General features: G+C 38.9%; 1 protein-coding gene across 3 annotated transcripts in view; it reads left to right on the plus strand.

Moving 5' to 3' along the window:
- The window catches only part of LOC126199017 (uncharacterized), a 75,885-nt gene that overhangs the window by 24,734 nt on the left and 31,246 nt on the right, over positions 1-19,905 (plus strand). For all 3 annotated transcript variants that reach the window (XM_049935718.1, XM_049935726.1, XM_049935708.1), the window contains 2 exons: positions 719-790; positions 7,913-8,063. In XM_049935718.1, coding sequence (XP_049791675.1) covers positions 724-790; positions 7,913-8,063 — 218 coding nt within the window. In that variant the 5' untranslated portion in view covers positions 719-723. The remainder of the gene's footprint in view (positions 1-718; positions 791-7,912; positions 8,064-19,905) is intronic.

The following is a 19,905-nucleotide window of genomic DNA, read 5'->3' on the forward strand; positions in this document are numbered from 1 at the left end:
TGGTTTTTCATCTGAGCTCTTGATAGTAATTCAGGCAGCTTCTTTTCTCCAAAGGTCTGTTTAATTTACCTACAGGCAGCATCTATCCCCTAGTGATATATGCTTCTACATCCTTACATTTATCCTCTAGCCATTTCTGCTTAGCCATTTTGCACTTCCCGTCAATATCATTTTTGAGACATTCAGATTCCCCTTTGCCTGATTCATTTACTGGCTTTTTTATACTTTCTCCTTTCATCAGTTAAATTCAATTTCCATTAGTCTCTCATAATGCAAATTTAAATTTAGAATTGTGGGCAGTTACAGTCATTAATTTTTCTTCAAAAATAGTACTTTCACTCTTTTAGTGATGTGATGATTTTTAAGAAATCATGTTCATAATTTCATTATGAATGAAATACTGGTTCTAATTGCAACAAATATACTGTGACTGGAATTGTATTTGATGTTGACTTCAGCTAAATTTTAATTAATTCCTGTTAAGATAGTGTGAAAATAAAGAACAAGAGATGTCTCCTTAATTTTACAACTGTATCAATTGTCAGACAATCATCTCACTTTTATAAATTTAAATTCTCATATTACTGTAATGAACCTTCTTTCTAAGTGAAGTTACTTTATTACCTAAAACATCAAGAACATTTTACTGTTATTCTTAACAACAAAATCATTTAAAGTTATGGAGTTATTATCAGTGATTTTTCTGTTTCCATTTCAGAGACCATGGTAGGAAATCCGCACAGATATCGTGCTGCCTTACACCCACTAGAAAATAGACATGCTACTGCAGGTATGCTCAATTTTTTAGTTGTTATGAACACTGAATGTAACTTTCCCTTGCCATTGTATAAATTATATATAAAATATCGTGCTTGATAATTGATAAATATGGAATATATAAAGCAGAAAGTAGAAATAATTTACAGCATATATACCTGGCAAATTTATAAATGCCTGAGCAAACATTAAGATAAGCATGTGTTAATTGAGTACCTTGACAATACAATCATTATCGAGAAAACTGCAATGGAGGCCTACTTTTTAGCTGTACAGTCAAGATTAAAAATATTGCGTCTCCCACCAAAAAAATATTTTCTGAAACCTTGTCTTTTTAAATGCATAGTACATAATTTGATATGCTAAGTACCCAAAAGTCCCTGAATACCTGACAGAATACTGTTAAACAGAAAAGAAGGTTAATTTACTCCAATAGACACACCACAGCAAAATGGTGTTGCAGAAAGATAAAACCACACAATTGTGGGGTGTGTGTATTCTATGTTGAACCCTAGTAAAACTGTCAAAAGAACTGTGGACAGAAGTGTACAGTATTGCTGCATACCTCCTGAATCACTCTGGGAAGTCCTCTATTGAAAACAAACTCCCTTATGGATTGTGGCATGGACAAACAGTAGATAATCTGAATCACCTGAGAATCTTTGAAACAGAATGTTGTGCACATGTGAACATGAATTTCTGTTCAAAGTTTGATAGAAAGGCTGTGCTTGGGCATCCGGGTGGTCACGTGAATGACACACAATGTAAAATTCAAGGCTGAAGTTGTATTCAATCTGCACATCAGTGTTACTTAATTTTGAAGTTGCTGATGATAAAACTGTCTGACAGAGTCAACCTAATCAGACTTCTGATGAGAAAAAGGAATCAAATAATGTCAGTCTTGAGAAGAGGAGAGAAGGTTAAGTGAAGAAGAAGATTTGGATACAACATCAAATTCCAGAGAATGTTGAGTATTAAGGCAGAAACAAAGATGCAAATGCAAAAAGAAGAATCCATAACTGATGACCAATGGAGACTGTGTATACATGGCTGGAACTCCTACCACCAGGGAAAAGGATACAAGCTCATATACTAAAGCTTTGTAGTCTAGCAATAAAATTCAGTGCCTGGAGGCCATTCAAAAAGAATTGAACTTCCTGAATAATACTTGGGCATTAGTTGAACATCCAAATGGTGCACAGATTTTGCGAAATTGATGCATCTCATAGAAGAAAATCAAACAATGGAAAATCCAGGATGGAATGTAACAATATCATGAAAAGGAAAGAAGAAGAAGTTGTCACTCACCATATAGCGGAGATGCTGAGTCACAGATAGGCACAACAAACAGACTGCCACAAATTAGTTTTCAGCCAGTAAGGCCATCATCAAAAATAGACCACACACACACACACACACACACACACACACACACACACACACACACGACTGCAGTCTCAGGCAACTGTAGCCACACTGTGAGCAGCAGCACCAGTGCATGATGGGAATGGCAACTGGGTGGGGGTAAGGAGGAGGCTGGGGAGGGGAGGGGGAGGGATAGTAGGGTAGGGGTGGCAAATAGTGAAGTGCTGCAGGTTAGGCAGAGGGCAGGGGAGAGGTGGGGAGGAGGGGGGGGGGGAGGGCAGTGGAAAAGAAGAGAATTAAAAAGACTGGGTGTGATGGTGGAATGAGGGCTATGTAGTTCTATAATGGGACAGGGAAGAGGCTGGATGGGTGAGGACAATGATTAACGAAGGTTGAGGCGAGGAGAGTTACAGGAATATTAGGATGTATTCCAGGGAAAGTTCCCCCTGCACAATCCAGAAAAACTGGTGTCCTTGGAAAGGATCCGTATGGCACAGGCTGTGAAGCAGTCATTGACATGAAGGATGTTGTGTTGAGTAGCATGCTCAGCAGCAAGGTGGTCCACTTGTTTCTTGGCCACAGTTTGTCAGTGGCCATTCATGCGGACAGGCAGCTTGTTGGTAGTCACGCATACATAGAATGCAGCACAGTGGTTACAGTTTAGCTTGTAGATCACATGATTGGTTTCACAGGTAGCCCTGCCTTTGATGGAACAGGTGATGTTTGTGATTGGACTGGAGTAGGTGATGGTGGAGGAACATATGGGACAGGTCTTGCATCTACGTCTATTACAGGGGTATGAGCCATGAGGTAAGGGGTTGGGAGCAGGGGTTCTGTAGGGATGGACAAGTATATTGTGTAGGTTTGGTGGATGGTGATATACCACTGTGGGAGGGGTGGGAAGGATGGTGGACAGGACATTTCTCATTTCAGGGCACAATGAGAGGTAGTTGAAACCCTGGCAGAGAATGTAATTCAGTTGCTCCAGTCCTGCTGAGTTACAAGTGGAATGCTCCTCTGTGACTGGATGGTGGGAATTTGGTAGGTGGTGGGAGACTGGAAAGAGAGTCTCACTGAAGCCTTCACAGACTGTAATTAACTTCCCAATCTTGTACAAAAACAAATCTCCCATGCCTTATCTTTTCAGTCTGTAGGTGTGTGTGTGTGTGTGTGTGTGTGTGTGTGTGTGTGTATTGTGAGTGGCAACTTTCCTTTTCATAATATTGTCACGGAAGAAAATTGCAGAAAATGGGTGTTTGCTTCTAGGGTTGACTTGTGGCCAAACAATGCATAAGTGGGTCTAACCAGTTAGCTGATCTACTAACCAGACCATGGGAAAGGGTCCCACTCAAGATGCTGTATGACAGACTTGGAATACAGAACATTAAATCCATTTGAAATTCAGTACTCGCTTTTATATTTTTCTTTTGAGCAAATGTTAACATTACATTATAAACAAAGATGCTGTAACTTACCAAACGAAAGCATTGGTATGTTGATAGGAGACAATAAAAACACACAAACACACACACAAATTTCAAGCTTTCGCAACCCAAGGTTGCTTCATCAGGAAAGAGGGAAGGAGAGGGAAAGGCAAAAGGATCTGGGTTTTAAGGGAGAGGGTAATGAGTCATCCCAATCCCAGGAGTGGAAAGACTTACCTTAGGGGGAAAAAAGGACAGGTACACACACACACACACACACACACACACACACACACACACACACACACACACACACATCCATCCGCACATATACAGACACAGGCAGACATAATTTACATATGTCTGCCTGTGTCTGTGTATGTGCGGATGTGTGTGTGTGTGTGTGTGTGTGTGTGTGTGTGTGTGTGTGTGTGAGAGAGAGAGAGAGAGTGAGTGTATACCCGTCCTTTTTTCCCCCTAAGGTAAGTCTTTCCACTCCCGGGATTGGAATGACTCCTTACCCTCTCCCTTAAAACCCACATCGTTTCATCTTTCCCTCTCCTTCCCTCTTTCCTGATGAAGCAACCTTGGGTTGCGAAAGCTTGAAATTTGTGTGTGTGTTTGTGTGTTTTTTATTGTCTCCTATCAACATACCAACGCTTTCATTTGGTAAGTTACAGCATCTTTGTTTTTAGAAATAATATATATATATATATATATATATATATATATATATATATATATATATATATATATAATCTTAACAAGTACATTTAGTATAACTTCAGCCTATGCTTCTTCATATGAAAGAAGACACAGTGTGTTATATCATACATATTTGCTCTGTCACAGTGAGTAATAGAAATAATTTATAATTGTAGAAGTTCTCAAGTTTAGGCAGTGTGTAAGAGAAATTTCACAGAAGTTATATGTTTCTGTGTCCATTATTAATAGTGATATTTACCGTTTGCAATAATATTATTAATAATATTATTGCAAACTGTAAATCTCAAGTAACCACTAAACTAAACCAAATCATCACTGTGGTACATGTAATGCAATAACTGTGATAGGGACATACAAGCTCAAAGGTGCTCTGTGAAAACAAATTGTCGCAGACCATTCTCAGATGATTTCCATTGCAACTCAGTTACAAACTAGAGTAACCTGTTGGAAGCAGGTAGGACTCAGTTTTCATAATTGTGCTGCTTCTGAACACAAAAACACATGTGTGTGCCACATACAGTGGTGCAAATAGTGCTACCGTTGGTGTGTGTGTGTGTGTGTGTGTGTGTGTGTGTGTGTGTGTGAGGGGAGGGGGGGACAGTGATGGAGTTGTGCAGGACAGTATAAAAAGATTCACACATATACTTGTAGGGATGTGACAGATTCCTGCAAAATGGTACAAATAATATTCATTTAAGCGGGTTTTGGTGATAGTGAAATTGACAGACGTTCTGTCATAATGTGTTGATGGGCTGCCCGATTTGGGCTTGAACCATTAGTTTTGACATTTGAGTGATGGTAAAATGAATGCTAATGTTCATAAAAAATATTTAATATAACCAACTTATTGTGACACAGTGGTACCAAGTTTGAAATCACATTTTATATATGAGTTATGGCAGAAAGTAAGTGTGCTAGATTTTTACATTTTTTTTTAGAAAAAGTGTTGTTAAAAAAATTACTGAATATTGTTCATATACTTATTGGCTAATTGCCATTATGTTCAATGCATGTGGTGTACTGGGACACAAGTTTCAATATGCCCTCCTTGAAGAAATCTCCCACCAGCTCGTTCCCTCACTTCAGAACCTCGTTCAGCACCTACTCATTGCTTCAAAATTTAATTCCAGTCCTATGAGCCTTCAGGGAGGTGAAAGGATGATAATCTGAAGGTGCTAAGTTAGGGGAATATGGGGTGATGGTTTAAAATATTAGCATTCCCCTCCTTTTGTTTTGAAAGTTCCTTTTGAGTTAATTTAGGGTCTCACAATTTCACTGTGTGTTAATGGTCTCCCACTGAGGCAGAAGTTCGACCAAAATGATGCCTTTTCAGCCCTAAAGCAATGAGGACATGATTTTTTGCTCAAAATGGTGGTTTTGAATTTTTGGCAGATGAGGAATTGATTCAAAGCATGTGACAACTGTCGTTTGTTCTCAGGTGTGTAATGAGCCACCAAAGTTTCATCTCTAGTCACAGTAGAGCTCAGAAAATTCTCACCTTCCATTTCAAGTCACTCAAGGAACTTGAAGGCACTATTGGCCTGATTTTTCTTATTGCTGCTCTGTAAGCTGTTTTGGGATTTGTGTACAGTTCCTGTATCCCAGTGTTTCTGTGAGTGTCCTGTGTAAGACTTGTAGAAACAGTGCAGAAATTTCACCCACTGTCTCTTGGTGGTCTACATGAACAGTCTTCTTGATTTTTGCACCAACTCATTAATCAAAATGAAAGGTCTCCTATGCCTCTTTTTGTCATAAACATTTGTTCTGCCTTGACTAAGCTTCCTAAACCACTTAAACACACTCATTCTGATCGTAACATCCTCTCTGTAAACTGTTTTGATTAACAGAAAAATTTTGGTAGGCATTATACCTTCTGCGAGTAGAAAGCAGATCACATCAAGTGGCTTGCACTTGGCAGGATTTCTTTCCGACATCTTTCACACAACTAAAGACTGCAACGTGAGTTTTCATACTGTCATGTTTCTGTGGTGCTCCCTCTGTTCAGGTTATCACCCTCTACCACTCAACGTTACCATTGTGGTCACAGTACACTTAGTTTCTGAACATGCCTTGTAACGGCTTTTCTGTCACACTGTAGTAAGAGTTTGGAATCACAGCTTTTTTTTTATCAGTTCTGGTACAGTAATGATTTTTTCCACAAAACAAAGACCATTTAATTAAGATCAAAAGAAGATTATGTAAGGCTGCTGTAATTGTGTTCTTGTAATCTGACTGTAACCACTTCTGACATATTTGTGATTAACTAGTTTTGGTTGAGTGCCAGAGGTAGTTCTTCACCTCACATCAGAAACAAGGGTACTTAATTTTGCATTCTGTATATCACAACTTAGTTGAAATCCTGTCCCATGACAAAGTTCTCAAAAACCCTATTAGATTCATAGCTGAGGTTATCTTCGAAACAAACTGAAATGATCAAATAGTATACAATAAATTGTTGTTAAGTAACCAAACATGAAATTTATGTTTCATTGTAAACTATATCTATATTTATGTGCAAACTCCAGGAGATGGCTTTTTATATTCTCAAAATGACAAGTAAATGCTATTGTGATCCAGTTACGGTAGTGTGTGACCGTAACAAGTCATGAACTGTGAAGGATATTAACTTCTGCAAATGCATATTGTTACTTTATTTACTTTGCCTATGGTATTTTCCAATATGAAACAAAAAATAAAAGCAATAAGGAATTCATCAAAGAATGAAGTAGTTATGCTTTCAAAGATATAGCTAATAACTGCCTGTTGAACCAAGACTGCTACAGACTTTTTACAGTAGTTACGAATAATACACAAAAAATTTAACTTTCCACTGAACTAAAGACTGTGTTAAGTAACATTCATGTCATACAAATTACAGAATATTGTTCATATACTTATTGGCTAATTGCCATTATGTTCAATGCATTAGTTTAATGTTTTACAATGTCAAAATAATGGCTTTGCCACATTGCCACAATTGGTGATAAAGAACTTGGACTGTTACAGTGAAACTGTGGGAAAAGAATATTATCATTGGCCTTCAGAAGAAACAAACACCAGTGAACAAAAAATGGTGTATAAAATGACTGACATGGTGTGAGTGCCTCAGATTCTTTTCTCGAGGATTCATAATGTTGAATTTCATTTTTTGCTGGCAAGGCTACTAAGTATAAATGTTTAGAAAGAAACAAAACATGAAGTATTGGCAATGAAAACAAATGGTTCAAATGGCTCTGAGCACTAAGGGACTTAACTTCTGAGGTCATCAGTCCCCAGCAATGAACTAAATAGAAATAGTGTATCTAGAGCACGATGAAAAAATAGTGTGGAAAATAAATTGGATGATGTCTACATAATGTAGATGCAGGTGCAGAAGAGCATTTTGTTGGAAATAGTACAGGACAAGCTGGAGGAAGGAAAGAAATCATGGAAAATTTTCTTGAAAAATCAAGAAATTTTAGAAGGTTCTCTATCACCCATTATTTGAGCCTTGTAATTTCATACACAAGATGAAATATGACTTTACTTTTTCTTTACTAAGCCTACAGTTATGGTAATCTTTTATAGATGTAGTGTTAATTTTAAAGTTTGGATAACTGTAAATTTCTATTTGCATTCAGGTTGCATGTTGGCAGTACTTCTGATGTTTCCACTGGCAGCACGCAGCTATGGTTTACCTGTTGTCACAGTCATTTCACTGCTGTATGTTGGGATTGTAGTGCCAGTAGCAGCAGGGTTTATGTCATTGTCAACTATCATACATGCCCTTAGGTAATGTATATTTCCATTGTTTATGTTATGAAAGGTGTTTTATTTTGAAACAATATATTAATAATGTGCTAATACATTCTTTGCTTCTTATATGCCTCCATTCAGCAAGTTAAGCAAGACACAGTATCCAAAACTGTATATACTTGGGACATACAAGTGCATGACGTAATTTTGATAAAAGAATGGTATCTCAGCAGACTAAGGCCTTAAGTGAGCACATTTTTGTCTTTTAAAATAGGACACAACTTGTTGTATTTCCCATCTTAGCCTGCACTCCACCTCTAGTGACCTCATTATTGATGGGTCATTGAACCCTAGTCTTCCTTCCTTTCCTATTGGAAGAAGCATGTCACTGCCTTCCTCTGAAACCAGTGTGTCCTGAAAATCTGAAACCTAAAATATATGAATTTTTTAAATCCTCAAACAATGGCTTCTGCTCCTATGGCTGCATAAACCTTCTTCCAAGATGTTCACGATACTTGTAATGGCAGTAGTTTGAATCACAGTTTGACACGGCAGTAGACATGCCTCCAGACCAACTATCAACACATTTGTATCCAAGCAAAAGTCTTCTCTTAGGTCTTACATGAGAGAGGTAATCTTTTATGTTTATAGAAGGTGTCTCACATTCCTCAGTGATTATACGAAGTGTCATAAAAAATTAAAGGGAATTTTTTAATTTTGTGAGGTTTATACATTTGATTTTCAGTTTTATCTTGCTGGTACACATGTCCCTGATGCATGTTTGCATTTTGAGCTGTTCTGAATATTTAGTTTATTGTTGATAGTCAAAATGGTTACACGTGTTTTTGAGAGCTTGGTGAATTTTTACTTTAAAAAAAGATGGGTCAAGGGTTCTGCATTAAATTTTGCTTGAAAAATGCAATAAAATGCGGCACCACATTGGAAATGTTGACTGTGGCTTTTTGCAATCTACTATGAGTAAGGCAAGAGTTTGTGAGTGGTATAAACATTTCAAAGAGGGTTGAGAAGCTCTTGAAGATGTCGACCATCCTGAACGCCCTAGTACATCAATTACTGATGACAATGTGGAAGAAGTAAGGAGAATAATTCATGGTTCTGTCAAGTCACAAGATCACCATCAGAGAGGTTACTGATAAAGTCGACATATCCTTTGGTGCATGCCAAGCTATTTTCTCATCTGTTTTGAGCATGAAATGTGTAACAGGAATGTTTGTTCCAAAATTGTTGAATTTCAATCAAAAATGACTTCAAATAGGCATCATTCAGGAATTGTTGAATGAAGTCGACAACAATCCAGAACTTCTAAAGAAGGCTATAACGTGTGATGAAACATGGGTGTGTGGGTATGTTGTTGAAACCAAGGCCTAATCATCCCGGTGGATCTGCCTGAAGAGCCAAGACTGAAAAAAATTTGACACGTTTGATCACATGGGAAGATTCTTCTCACTATTTTCTTGCATTAAAATGGGATAGTGCATCATGAGTTCCTGCCTTATTGTTGTACGGTCAGTAATGAATACTATGTGCTAGTAATGATCTGCGTGCATGAAGCAATCTAATGAAAGCAACCAGAATTATGGTAAAACCGCTTGTGAAAATTGCATCATGATAATGCTCCTGTGTGCACCTAAATGCTTGTTTGGGTGTTTTTGGCAAAAAGCAAATCCATTAATCTACATCAGCCACCTTATTCACCAGACATGGCCTCCCACGACCTCTTTCTGTTTCCAAGGCTGAAGAGAAGCATGAAAGGATGTAGTTTTCCCTCCACTCATGTGATAGAAACAGAATCACTGAAGTGCTGAACACCAAAATGAAAAGTGATAATATTATGAAAAGGAATGTTGTTACTCACCATATAGCAGAGATGCTGATCTGCAGATAGGCAGATAGCTGACAAATCCTATCTCACAGACCTACTAAATTCACCCTACCCCCCAAAACACCCTTCCACTACCACACAGAATCCAGAACCAAAACAGAGCTGAAACACAGTCATAAACCTTTCCTCCAGAAGACTTAGCCCCACAGAAATATCAGTCCTTTCCAAAGGATTCACCTTTTGCCCCACTCCCAAATTCAACCATGCAGGATTTGTTAAAGATCTTCTCTCCTTCTCCCAGTCCCTATAGTGGAAACACTTTTTCGCCACCAACCCTACCAATCAGATTCGACTAAAGACCAATATTGTTCACTGCCTAACTCAGTTCACTCCTCCATCCAACTGTGATTCACCCCTGCTGCCCCCAAATCACTCCCTGTTAACTTTCCATCCCCAAATCATTCAACATGCAAACTAACCTTACATCCACAGGAAGAACTGCAGTCCACCATCTAAAAACTGATCCCGACCTGATAATCCTACCTGCGAACAAAGGCACCACCACTGTTGTTTTGAACTGCAAGGATTACCTGGCAGAAGAATTCCACCACCTATCAGAAGAACTCCACCACCTGTCTCAGATACATCCAATTACAAACCTTGTCACAGTGACCCTGTTCCAGAAATCCAGTAGGATCCCCAGTCACTCCTCTAATCCCTAGACCAATTCCAGAACCTGTCCACAGAGTCCATTTCTCTGCTCACCTCTACCACTCCCCATACTCCAACCTTCTAATTGCCTCCTAAGTCCATAAACCCAACCACACAGGAGGCCCCGTTGTGGTCGGTTGCTGTGCCCCCACTGAGAGAATCTCTGCTCTGATAGACCAACAATTTCAACCTATTACCTGGAACCTACCCTCCTATATAAAAGATACCAACCATTTCCTCCACCATCTCTCCATAGTTCCTGTCCCTTTACCACATGGTGCCCTGCTTGTCACTATTTATGCCGCCTCCCTTTACACTAACATCCCTAATGCCCATGGCCTTACCACTATTGAACACTACCTTTCCTAACAACCAATGGATTCCAAACCTACAACCTCATTCTTAGTCGCCATGATCAACTATATAATTGCTCACAATTACTTCTCCTTTGAAGGCATTACTTACAAACAAATCCAGGGTATAGCTAAGGGCATCCACAAGGGATCATCCTATGCCAACCTATTCATGGGCCATCTAGAGGAATCCTTCCTAAACACCCATAATCCTAAACCTCTCATCTGGTTCAGATTCATTGATGGCATCTTTGCAATCTGGATCGATGGTGAGGACACCCTATCCATATTCCTCCAGAACCTCTACAGTTTCTCCCCCATTTGCTTCGCCTGGTCCTACTCAGCCCAACAAGCCACCTTCCTAGATGTTGACCTCCACCTCAAAGATGGCTACATCAGTACCTCTGTCCAGATCAGACCTACTAACCACCAGAAATTCCAACACTTCAACAGCTGCCACCAGTTCCATACCAAGAAGTCCATTCCATACAGCCTAACTACCCATGGCCGTTGCATCTGCAGTGACAAATGATCCCCCTCGAAATATACCAAGGGTCCCACTGAATCTTTCAGGGACCATAATTATCCGCCCAACCTTGTACAAAAACAAATCTCCTGTGCCTTATATTTCCAGTCTCCCACTATCTCCGAAGTCTCACCATCCAGCCGCAGAAGAACATTCCCCTCATAACTCAGTACCACCCTGGACTGGAGCAATTGAATTATGTTCTGCACCAGGGTTTGGACTACCTCTCATCATGGCCTGAAATGAAAAATGTCCTGCATCCTGACCACTTTCCTTCCTCCCCCCCTCCCCCCCCCCCCTACCGTGGTATTCCGCCGTCCATCGAACTTACACAATACACTCGTCCATCCCTACACAACCCCTGCTCCCGAATCTCTTACTTCATGGATCATATCCCATACATCCTCCCACCATCACCTACTCCAGTCTTGTCACAAACATTACCTATCCTGTCAAAGGCAGGGGTACCTGTGAAATGCGCCATGTAATCTACAAGCTCAGTTGCAACCACTGTGCTGCATTCTATGTGGGCGTGACAACTAACAAACTTTCTGTCCACGTGAATGCCCTCCGACAAGCTGTAGCCAAGAAACACGTGGACCACTCTTTTGCTGAGCATGCTGCCCAACATGATACCCATCATTTCAATGAGTGATTCACAGCCTGTGCCAAATGGATCCTTCCCACCAACACTAGGTTTTCTGAATTGCGCAGGTGGGAACTTTCCCTGCAATATATCGTATGTTTCCTTAGCTCTCCTGGCCTCAACCTTTGTTAGCCATTACCTCACCCATCCAGCCCCTTCCCTGTTCCCATTCCAGCACTACAAAGCCCTCATTCCACCATCACACTAAGTCTTTTTCTTCTCTTCTTTTCAGCTATCCCCACCCCCACCACCTCTCCCCTGCCATCCGTCTAACTTCCCAACTGCACATAGCTCCACCTCGTCCCTGTGTGCTCCCCAGCAGCATTTCACTGTCCCCCACCACCACCCTACTATCCCTCCCCCTCCCCACCCTAGCCTCCTCCTGATCCTCACCCAGTCGCCACTCCCATCATGTACTGGTGCTGCTGCTTGCAGGGTTGCTTCAGTTGCCAGAGACTGAGCACTCGTGTGTGTGTGTGTGTGTGTGTGTGTGTGTGTGTGTGTGTGTGTGAAATTTTGATAATATTGTTACATTATGTCCTGGATTTTCCATAATGATAAGTGAGTTCAAGAAGTGCTTCTAAGACTGGAAAAAGTGATGGTACAAGTGTGTTATATCTGAAGGGGGTTACGCTGTAGGGGACAAAGTTGATGTTGATGAATAAATAAATAATATTTTAGAAAAGCAAACATTCCCATTACTTTTTTATCACATCTCATATTCCACACTTTTGACAGAACATTAAACTATAACCTTCTTTCCTTCAGTCATTATATATAGCATGGTTTTCCACAACTTGCACAGCACCTCACTGTGAAGTCCTCAGGTAACTATGAAGTGTCAGTATAAGTTACTCCAATGTTTAAAGGATTTTAACTGAAACTTAGTTTAATGTTATGTTAAATTTCACATAGCAGTGATCTTATTTTAGTTGGGCAGTAAGCCTTCTGGCTTATAAGTTAGACCAAAAATATTATATTTGATTTCTTCCAAAATTTGATTTTCTTTTTCAAGTTAATAGCTATCCCCATATTCAACAAGGCACAAATTGATATATTCCACCTAAGCAGTTGTACCTATTAACATCTCATCTAAGTCATCTCTATTTGCTTCAGTCCTAGTACCTGATCTAGGTGTGACATTGTCTGTTCTCATATACTCATTTGAACCACAAAGAAAAGCTTTCAGTTTCTGGCTGCTACTACGTATAGAAAAACAGTGTATTGCCTTGATTATGCTGCCTAAGGAATTTGCAAGTATGATGTTCTCAAGATACTGTTGGATAGGTACTTCGCTCTATAGAACCACAGACTTTGTTCCTCCAAGCTCTCCAGCCTTCTTCTGGTATGTAATAGTATCTTACGAGTAGCACAAGTGTCCAGAACCAGGCATATTGCATCATTGTCTTTTAAGAAAACAATTAGTGGGCTGTTGATTAGGTTGACCTCTTTGCCTACTGCTGCGCCCTTGGTGAGAAGAATAGAGTAGGGTTTGACCAAAAAGGCTCATGGGGGTTTATCCTAACTTTAGATTCTTAATTTCTTAGTATAGAAGAATTTTCATGAAAGTTATAATGAAATTGTAGGTGCAGTTCCTGTAATTCAGTTTTTCCTGACTTCTTAATCTTACCTTGTTTGCTCGGTACACCATCATACACACTATCTCCTACTTTCAAGTCTCATCAGGTACCATATATTAGCCCATAGAAAGTACCTAATAATTGGCTCTTTCAAAATTTTAGTATTATTTGGATGACTGTGACATTTTGGTTGCTCTAGCACTGCACCTCTATGTGTATATCCTGATATACATTAAATTTTCTGAATTTTTTTTCAGGAAGCCAGAAACACTCCTAAAAAGGAGCCAATTAATATTTCTGGCTGTATCTTTTTCTTGCAGGGATTAAATACAATGAACATTTGATTCTGGATATTGTTTTTGTTGTAAACATAAAATAGTGCAACATAACATATTCATTCAGAGCATGAGGCAGTCCATAAATTTGTACTTCATTTTTCTTGTGAAATTAGCAGTGTGTATTGCCATCTTCAGATCCGTAAAACCAGGCATTGGTATTTACACCATACAATGCTTAAACCTCTCCATCACATTAGGACTGTAATTAGCATATTGTATAGTCCTATTGTGACAGAATAGTTTAAGCATTGTATGCTGTAACTACCAAAGCTTGGATGTGAAGATGGCAGTACGTATTGCCAAAATTAGCAATCTAGTAATTGTGTTAAAATTGTGATCTTGGTAAATTGGTTTTCATAAGAAGACTACAATGCTAAAATATTTCTGTTGAACCATTCAAATTAATGACTCATTCATTGGACCAGCTTTGTTCAGGTTTTTCAGCCTACATTTTAAGCCAGTTAATGACTACATTCAGGCATTCATTACTGGCTACACAACGTTGTCATAGATTTCAGACTTTTTGTGTTTCAAATAATGTACACATTTGTAACTTCTGGTTCTGTGTCCTGTAATGTGGTAATTAATTTGCTCATATATGTATTCACTAACTGACCTTTCAGTTCCCTTCATGTTAGCTGTAAATTGATGTTTGTCATTATTTAATTATTATTGCCATTGAGTGTACAATTTGCTACACTCAGTTTATATGTTCTCAATTGTTCTACAAAAGTCAGTGAGGCCTCTTTCAATATGTTGTGTTAAGGCCTAATTAATTTCTTTGATTTCCAGTTGCTGAGCATATTTTTTATTTCCAAGTGGTGTCATTTCATTGAAGTTTGCATCTCCATTAAATCTCTTTCAATTCAGGTTCTATGTGCTCCTTTAATCTTGTTACTTTCTTTTCAGTTGCAAGAAATTGGGCTTGCCTATCTATGCGTGTGTAGTAGGGGGGCAGGGGAAGGGGGGGGGGGGGGGGGAAGACAGCAATTCAAATCCCTTTCTGCCTATCCAGCAACCAGATAAGTCCCATTATGGCATTTATGAAATACTTAAAGACTGTACCTTCTACATAACCTTTACTTTTGTTAAAAGGTTAACAGAAACCTTGGTTTACCCAACTTACAGGAGATAAATGTAGGATGGTTTTTTCCTTTAAAAGGAAACAGCCAATTTTCTTCCTCAACATTCCTAAATCTGAGCTTGTACTCACTAATGATGTAATTTCCATTGAGACATTCGACCCTAATCCTTCTTCGCTCTTTTTGCCTCTTTCTTCATCCTGTAGCAACACTATATTTTACATCATCAAGGATCACCACACCCAAAAGAATTCTGATGGTAACTTATTTGGTTAAAGATAACACAGTGGAGTGTGTTTGGGGAAAGGGGGGGGGGGGGGCTGATTTTGTGTACTGCAGCATCTGGAAATATTCTACTATTCTCTACAGCACTAGCTGCGACTGACTATGTGGTAAACACACTCTGGGTTATTGGCATCAAGAAGCTTAACGTCATGCTGTAGATTTGGTGACATAGTTATTATGAAGATTGTTTTGGAAGGCATCAGAACACTCACATCTACCTTACTGATGGAATGTAAGTTCATTTGGTTTTGACTTCTTCCCACATGTAAAGTAATCTTCCTGTTGCATATCTTCTCTTTTTTAGGATATACTCTGTCACTACCATCAACATTAAGTATTTCAATAATGGAATTTATCATCTGCCATAAAATGGGAAGCAAGTCCACAGACTGTAATGTGCTTGTTCCTTGTACGACCTTGCCATCACTTTCTCTATAAACTTCTACATTTACATCTATACTCTGCAAACCACCCTGAGGTGCGTGGCAGGGGATACGTGCCATTGTACCAGTTATTAGGCTTTCTTCCTGTTCCATTCATATACGGAGTGTGAGAAGAATGATTGTTTGAATGCCTCTGTTCAGGCAGTAATTATTCTAATCTTATCCTCATGATCCATATGTTAGCGATACATAAGGGGGTTGTAGTCTATCCTTAGAGTAATCATTTAAAGCCAATTCTTGAAACTTTGTTAACAGACATTCTCAGGATAGTTTACACCTGTCTTCAAGAGTCTGCCAGTTCAGTTCCTTCAGTATCTCTGTGACTCTCTCCTACAGATTAAACAAACCTTTGACCATTCGTGCTGCCCTTCTCTGTATACATTCAATATCCCCTGTTAGTCCTATCTAATATGCACGAGTGATTTGTAAGCGATCTCTTTTGTAGACTGAGTGCACTTCCCCAGTATCCTACCAATAAATTGAACTCTACCAACTGCTTTACCAACAGCCTAACCTATTTGATCATCCCATTTCATATTCCTACAAAGTGTTACACCCAGGTATTTGTATGAGTTTGCCATTTGGATATAGTCATAGGATAATACATTTTTTCATTTCGTGAAGTGAAAAATTTTACATTTCTGAACATTTAGAGCAATATGCCAATCTTTGCACTGTGTAGAAATCGTATCAAGATCTGACTCTATATTTATGCATCATCTGCAAAAAGCCTGATTTTACTATTAGTATTGTCTGCTAGGTCATTAATATACAACATGAACAGCAAGGCTCCCAACACACTTCCCTGGGGCACACCTGAAGTTACTTCTACATTTGACAGTGACTCTCCATCCAAGATAACATGCTGTGTCCTCCCTACCAAAAAAATTCTGAATCCAGTCACAAATTTCACTTGATACCCCATATCATCATACTTTTGACATAAGTGTAGGTGCAGTACTGAGCCAATGCTTTTCATAAATCAAGGAACGATGCATCTACCTGGTTGCTTTGATCCAAAGCTTTCAGTATATCATGTGAGAAATGTGTGAGATGGGTTTCACATGATCGATGTTTTCGAAATCCATGCAAGTTGGCACTGAGGCATCATTCTGTTCAAGAAGACTGATAATGTTTGAGCCCAGAATATGTTCTAAGATTTTACAACAAATCAATGTCAAGGGTAGTTAGAAGAAGGGCTAACTCAGCCGCAAATTCAGTATAGAATTTGACAGGGATGCCCCTGGGACGGGAGCTTTGTTCAGATTTAATGACTTCATCTTTTTCTCAACCCCACTGACACTAATATTTATTTCAGTAATGAAGATCAAATTGGAGCAAGTCTCCTGGGATTTCCTTTCTAAAGGAACATTTGAAAATAGAGTTAAGCATTTCAGCTTTTGCTTTGCTACTCTCAATTCCAGTTCCTGTCTCATTTGCTATGGACTGGACATTAACTTTGATGCCACCAACAGCCTTTACATATGACCAGAATTTCTTTGATTTTTTGAAATGTTATTTGACAATTTTCTGCTACGGTAGTCACTGAAAGCATCACACATTGCTCTCTTGATAGCCAAACTTGTTTCATTCAAGATTTCTGTATCTATAACCCTGCACTTTGTCTTACACCTGTTATTCAGTAATCTCTGTTTCTTTAGGAGTTTCTTTACAGTGACTGTATACCATAAAGGTCCCCTTCCATTGTGAACTGTTCTACTAGGTACATATCTATCCACTGTGTGGTCAACTATTCTTTTAAACTTGAGCCAGAGCTCCTCTACATGCTCCTGAACTGTGCCGAAAGTTTCAGGTTCTTCATTGAGGTATGACACTACTGATTTTTCATCTATGTTACTGAACATACATATCTTTCTGCTTGTTTTAGTTGTCCTTTGTACTTTGGTAATCATTGTTGCCATAACTTCATCATGGTCACTAATACCAGTTTCAATGTGGACATCCTCAAAGACATCAGGTCTATTTGTTGCCATTATGTATATATGTTTTTAAGAAATTCAAATAGATTAACTTCCAGGCTTTCAAAAAACTATGACCTAGAGTGCACCATATTAAAAGAATATATGTCCAGAATATCATTAAAAAGTGTGGCCTAAAAATTCACAGTTCAACATTTCTCAATAAATTTGCTTCAAGGTATTCGACATGAACTATTTTGGTTCAAAATATTTGACATGAGCTACTTGCATGTCCTCTCATTGTCAGTTTGATAACTGTAATGACACTGTGATATTTGTTTTAACATTTTTTCAAGAAAACCTCAACAAATGTTTATTGATTATGAATTAAAACACTCACAGCACTGTGTAATGGCCCACAATATTTATTATGTATTTTATAAACTTTTTTTCCAGTTACACCATCGTCAGATTTAAAGATAAATATGTGTGGTGGTGAAATTTTTATCAGATCGAAGATTCTTAACTAGTGCATCTACAGAGTATCTCAGTTTCCAAACATGAATGACAATTGTTGATCTTTGCTTTAGGACTAAAATTAGGGGATTATTTAACTTAGATAAAATGTATGACACATTAACTAATTAACTATATAACAAATTACAACAGTCTACATCTACATACTGTGCAAGCCACAGTACGTTGCATAGCAGAGGGTACCATATACAACTACCAGTCATTCCTTTCCTGTTTCACTTACAAAGAGAATGAGGGAAAAATGATTGTCTAAAAGCCTCCATATGTGCCCTAATTTCTTGTATCTTATCTTCATGGTCCTTACACAAAATGTACATTGTTGTTGTTGTTGTTATTGTTGTTGTGGTCTTCAGTCCTGAGACTGGTTTGATGCAGCTCTCCATGCTACTCTATCCTGTGCAAGCTTCTTCATCTCCCAGTACCTACTGCAACCTACATCCTTCTGAATCTGCTTAGTGTATTCATCTCTTGGTCTCCCCCTACGATTTTTACCCTCCATGCTGCCCTCCAATACTAAATTGGTGATCCCTTGATGCCTCAGAACATGTCCTACCAACCGATCCCTTCTTCTGGTCAAGTTGTGCCACAAACTCCTCTTCTCCCCATTCCTATTCAGTACCTCCTCATTAGTTATGTGATCTACCCATCTAATCTTCAGCATTCTTCTGTAGCACCACATTTCGAAAGCTTCTATTCTCTTCTTGTCCAAACTATTTACCGTCCATGTTTCACTTCCATACATGGCTACACTTCATACAAATACTTTCAGAAATGACTTCCTGACACTTAAATCTATACTCGATGTTAACAAATTTCTCTTCTTCAGAAACGCTTTCCTTGCCATTGCCAGTCTACATTTTATATCCTCTCTACTTCGACCATCATCAGTTATTTTGCTCCCCAAATAGCAAAACTCCTTTACTACTTTAAGTGTCTCATTTCCTAATCCAATACCCTCAACATCACCCGACTTAATTCGACTACATTCCATTATCCTCGTTTTGCTTTTGTTGATGTTCATCTTATATCCTCCCTTCAAGACACCATCCATTGCGTTCAACTGCTCTTCCAAGTCCTTTGCTGTCTCTGACAGAATTACAATGTCATCGGCGAACCTCAAAGTTTTTATTTCTTCTCCATGGATTTTAATACCTACTCCGAATTTTTGTTTTGTTTCCTTTACTGCTTGCTCAATATACAGATTGAATAACATCGGGGAGAGGCTACAACCCTGTCTTACTCCCTTACCAACCACTGCTTCCCTTTCATGTCCCTCGACTCTTATAACTGCCATCTGGTTTCTGTACAAATTGTAAAAAGCCTTTCGCTCCCTGTATTTTACCCCTGCCACCTTTAGAATTTGAAAGAGAGTATTCCAGTCAACATTGTCAAAAGCTTTCTCTAAGTCTACAAATGCTAGAAACGTAGGTTTGCCTTTCCTTAATCTTTCTTCTAAGATAAGTCGTAAGGTCAGTATTGCCTCACGTGTTCCAGTATTTCTACGGAATCCAAACTGATCTTCCCCGAGGTTGACTTCTACTAGTTTTTCCATTCGTCTGTAAAGAATTCGTGTTAGTATTTTGCAGCTGTGGCTTATTAAACTGATTGTTCAGTA

The sequence above is a fragment of the Schistocerca nitens genome, chromosome 1 (assembly GCF_023898315.1).
Source record: "Schistocerca nitens isolate TAMUIC-IGC-003100 chromosome 1, iqSchNite1.1, whole genome shotgun sequence".
Lineage (NCBI taxonomy): Eukaryota > Metazoa > Arthropoda > Insecta > Orthoptera > Acrididae > Schistocerca > Schistocerca nitens.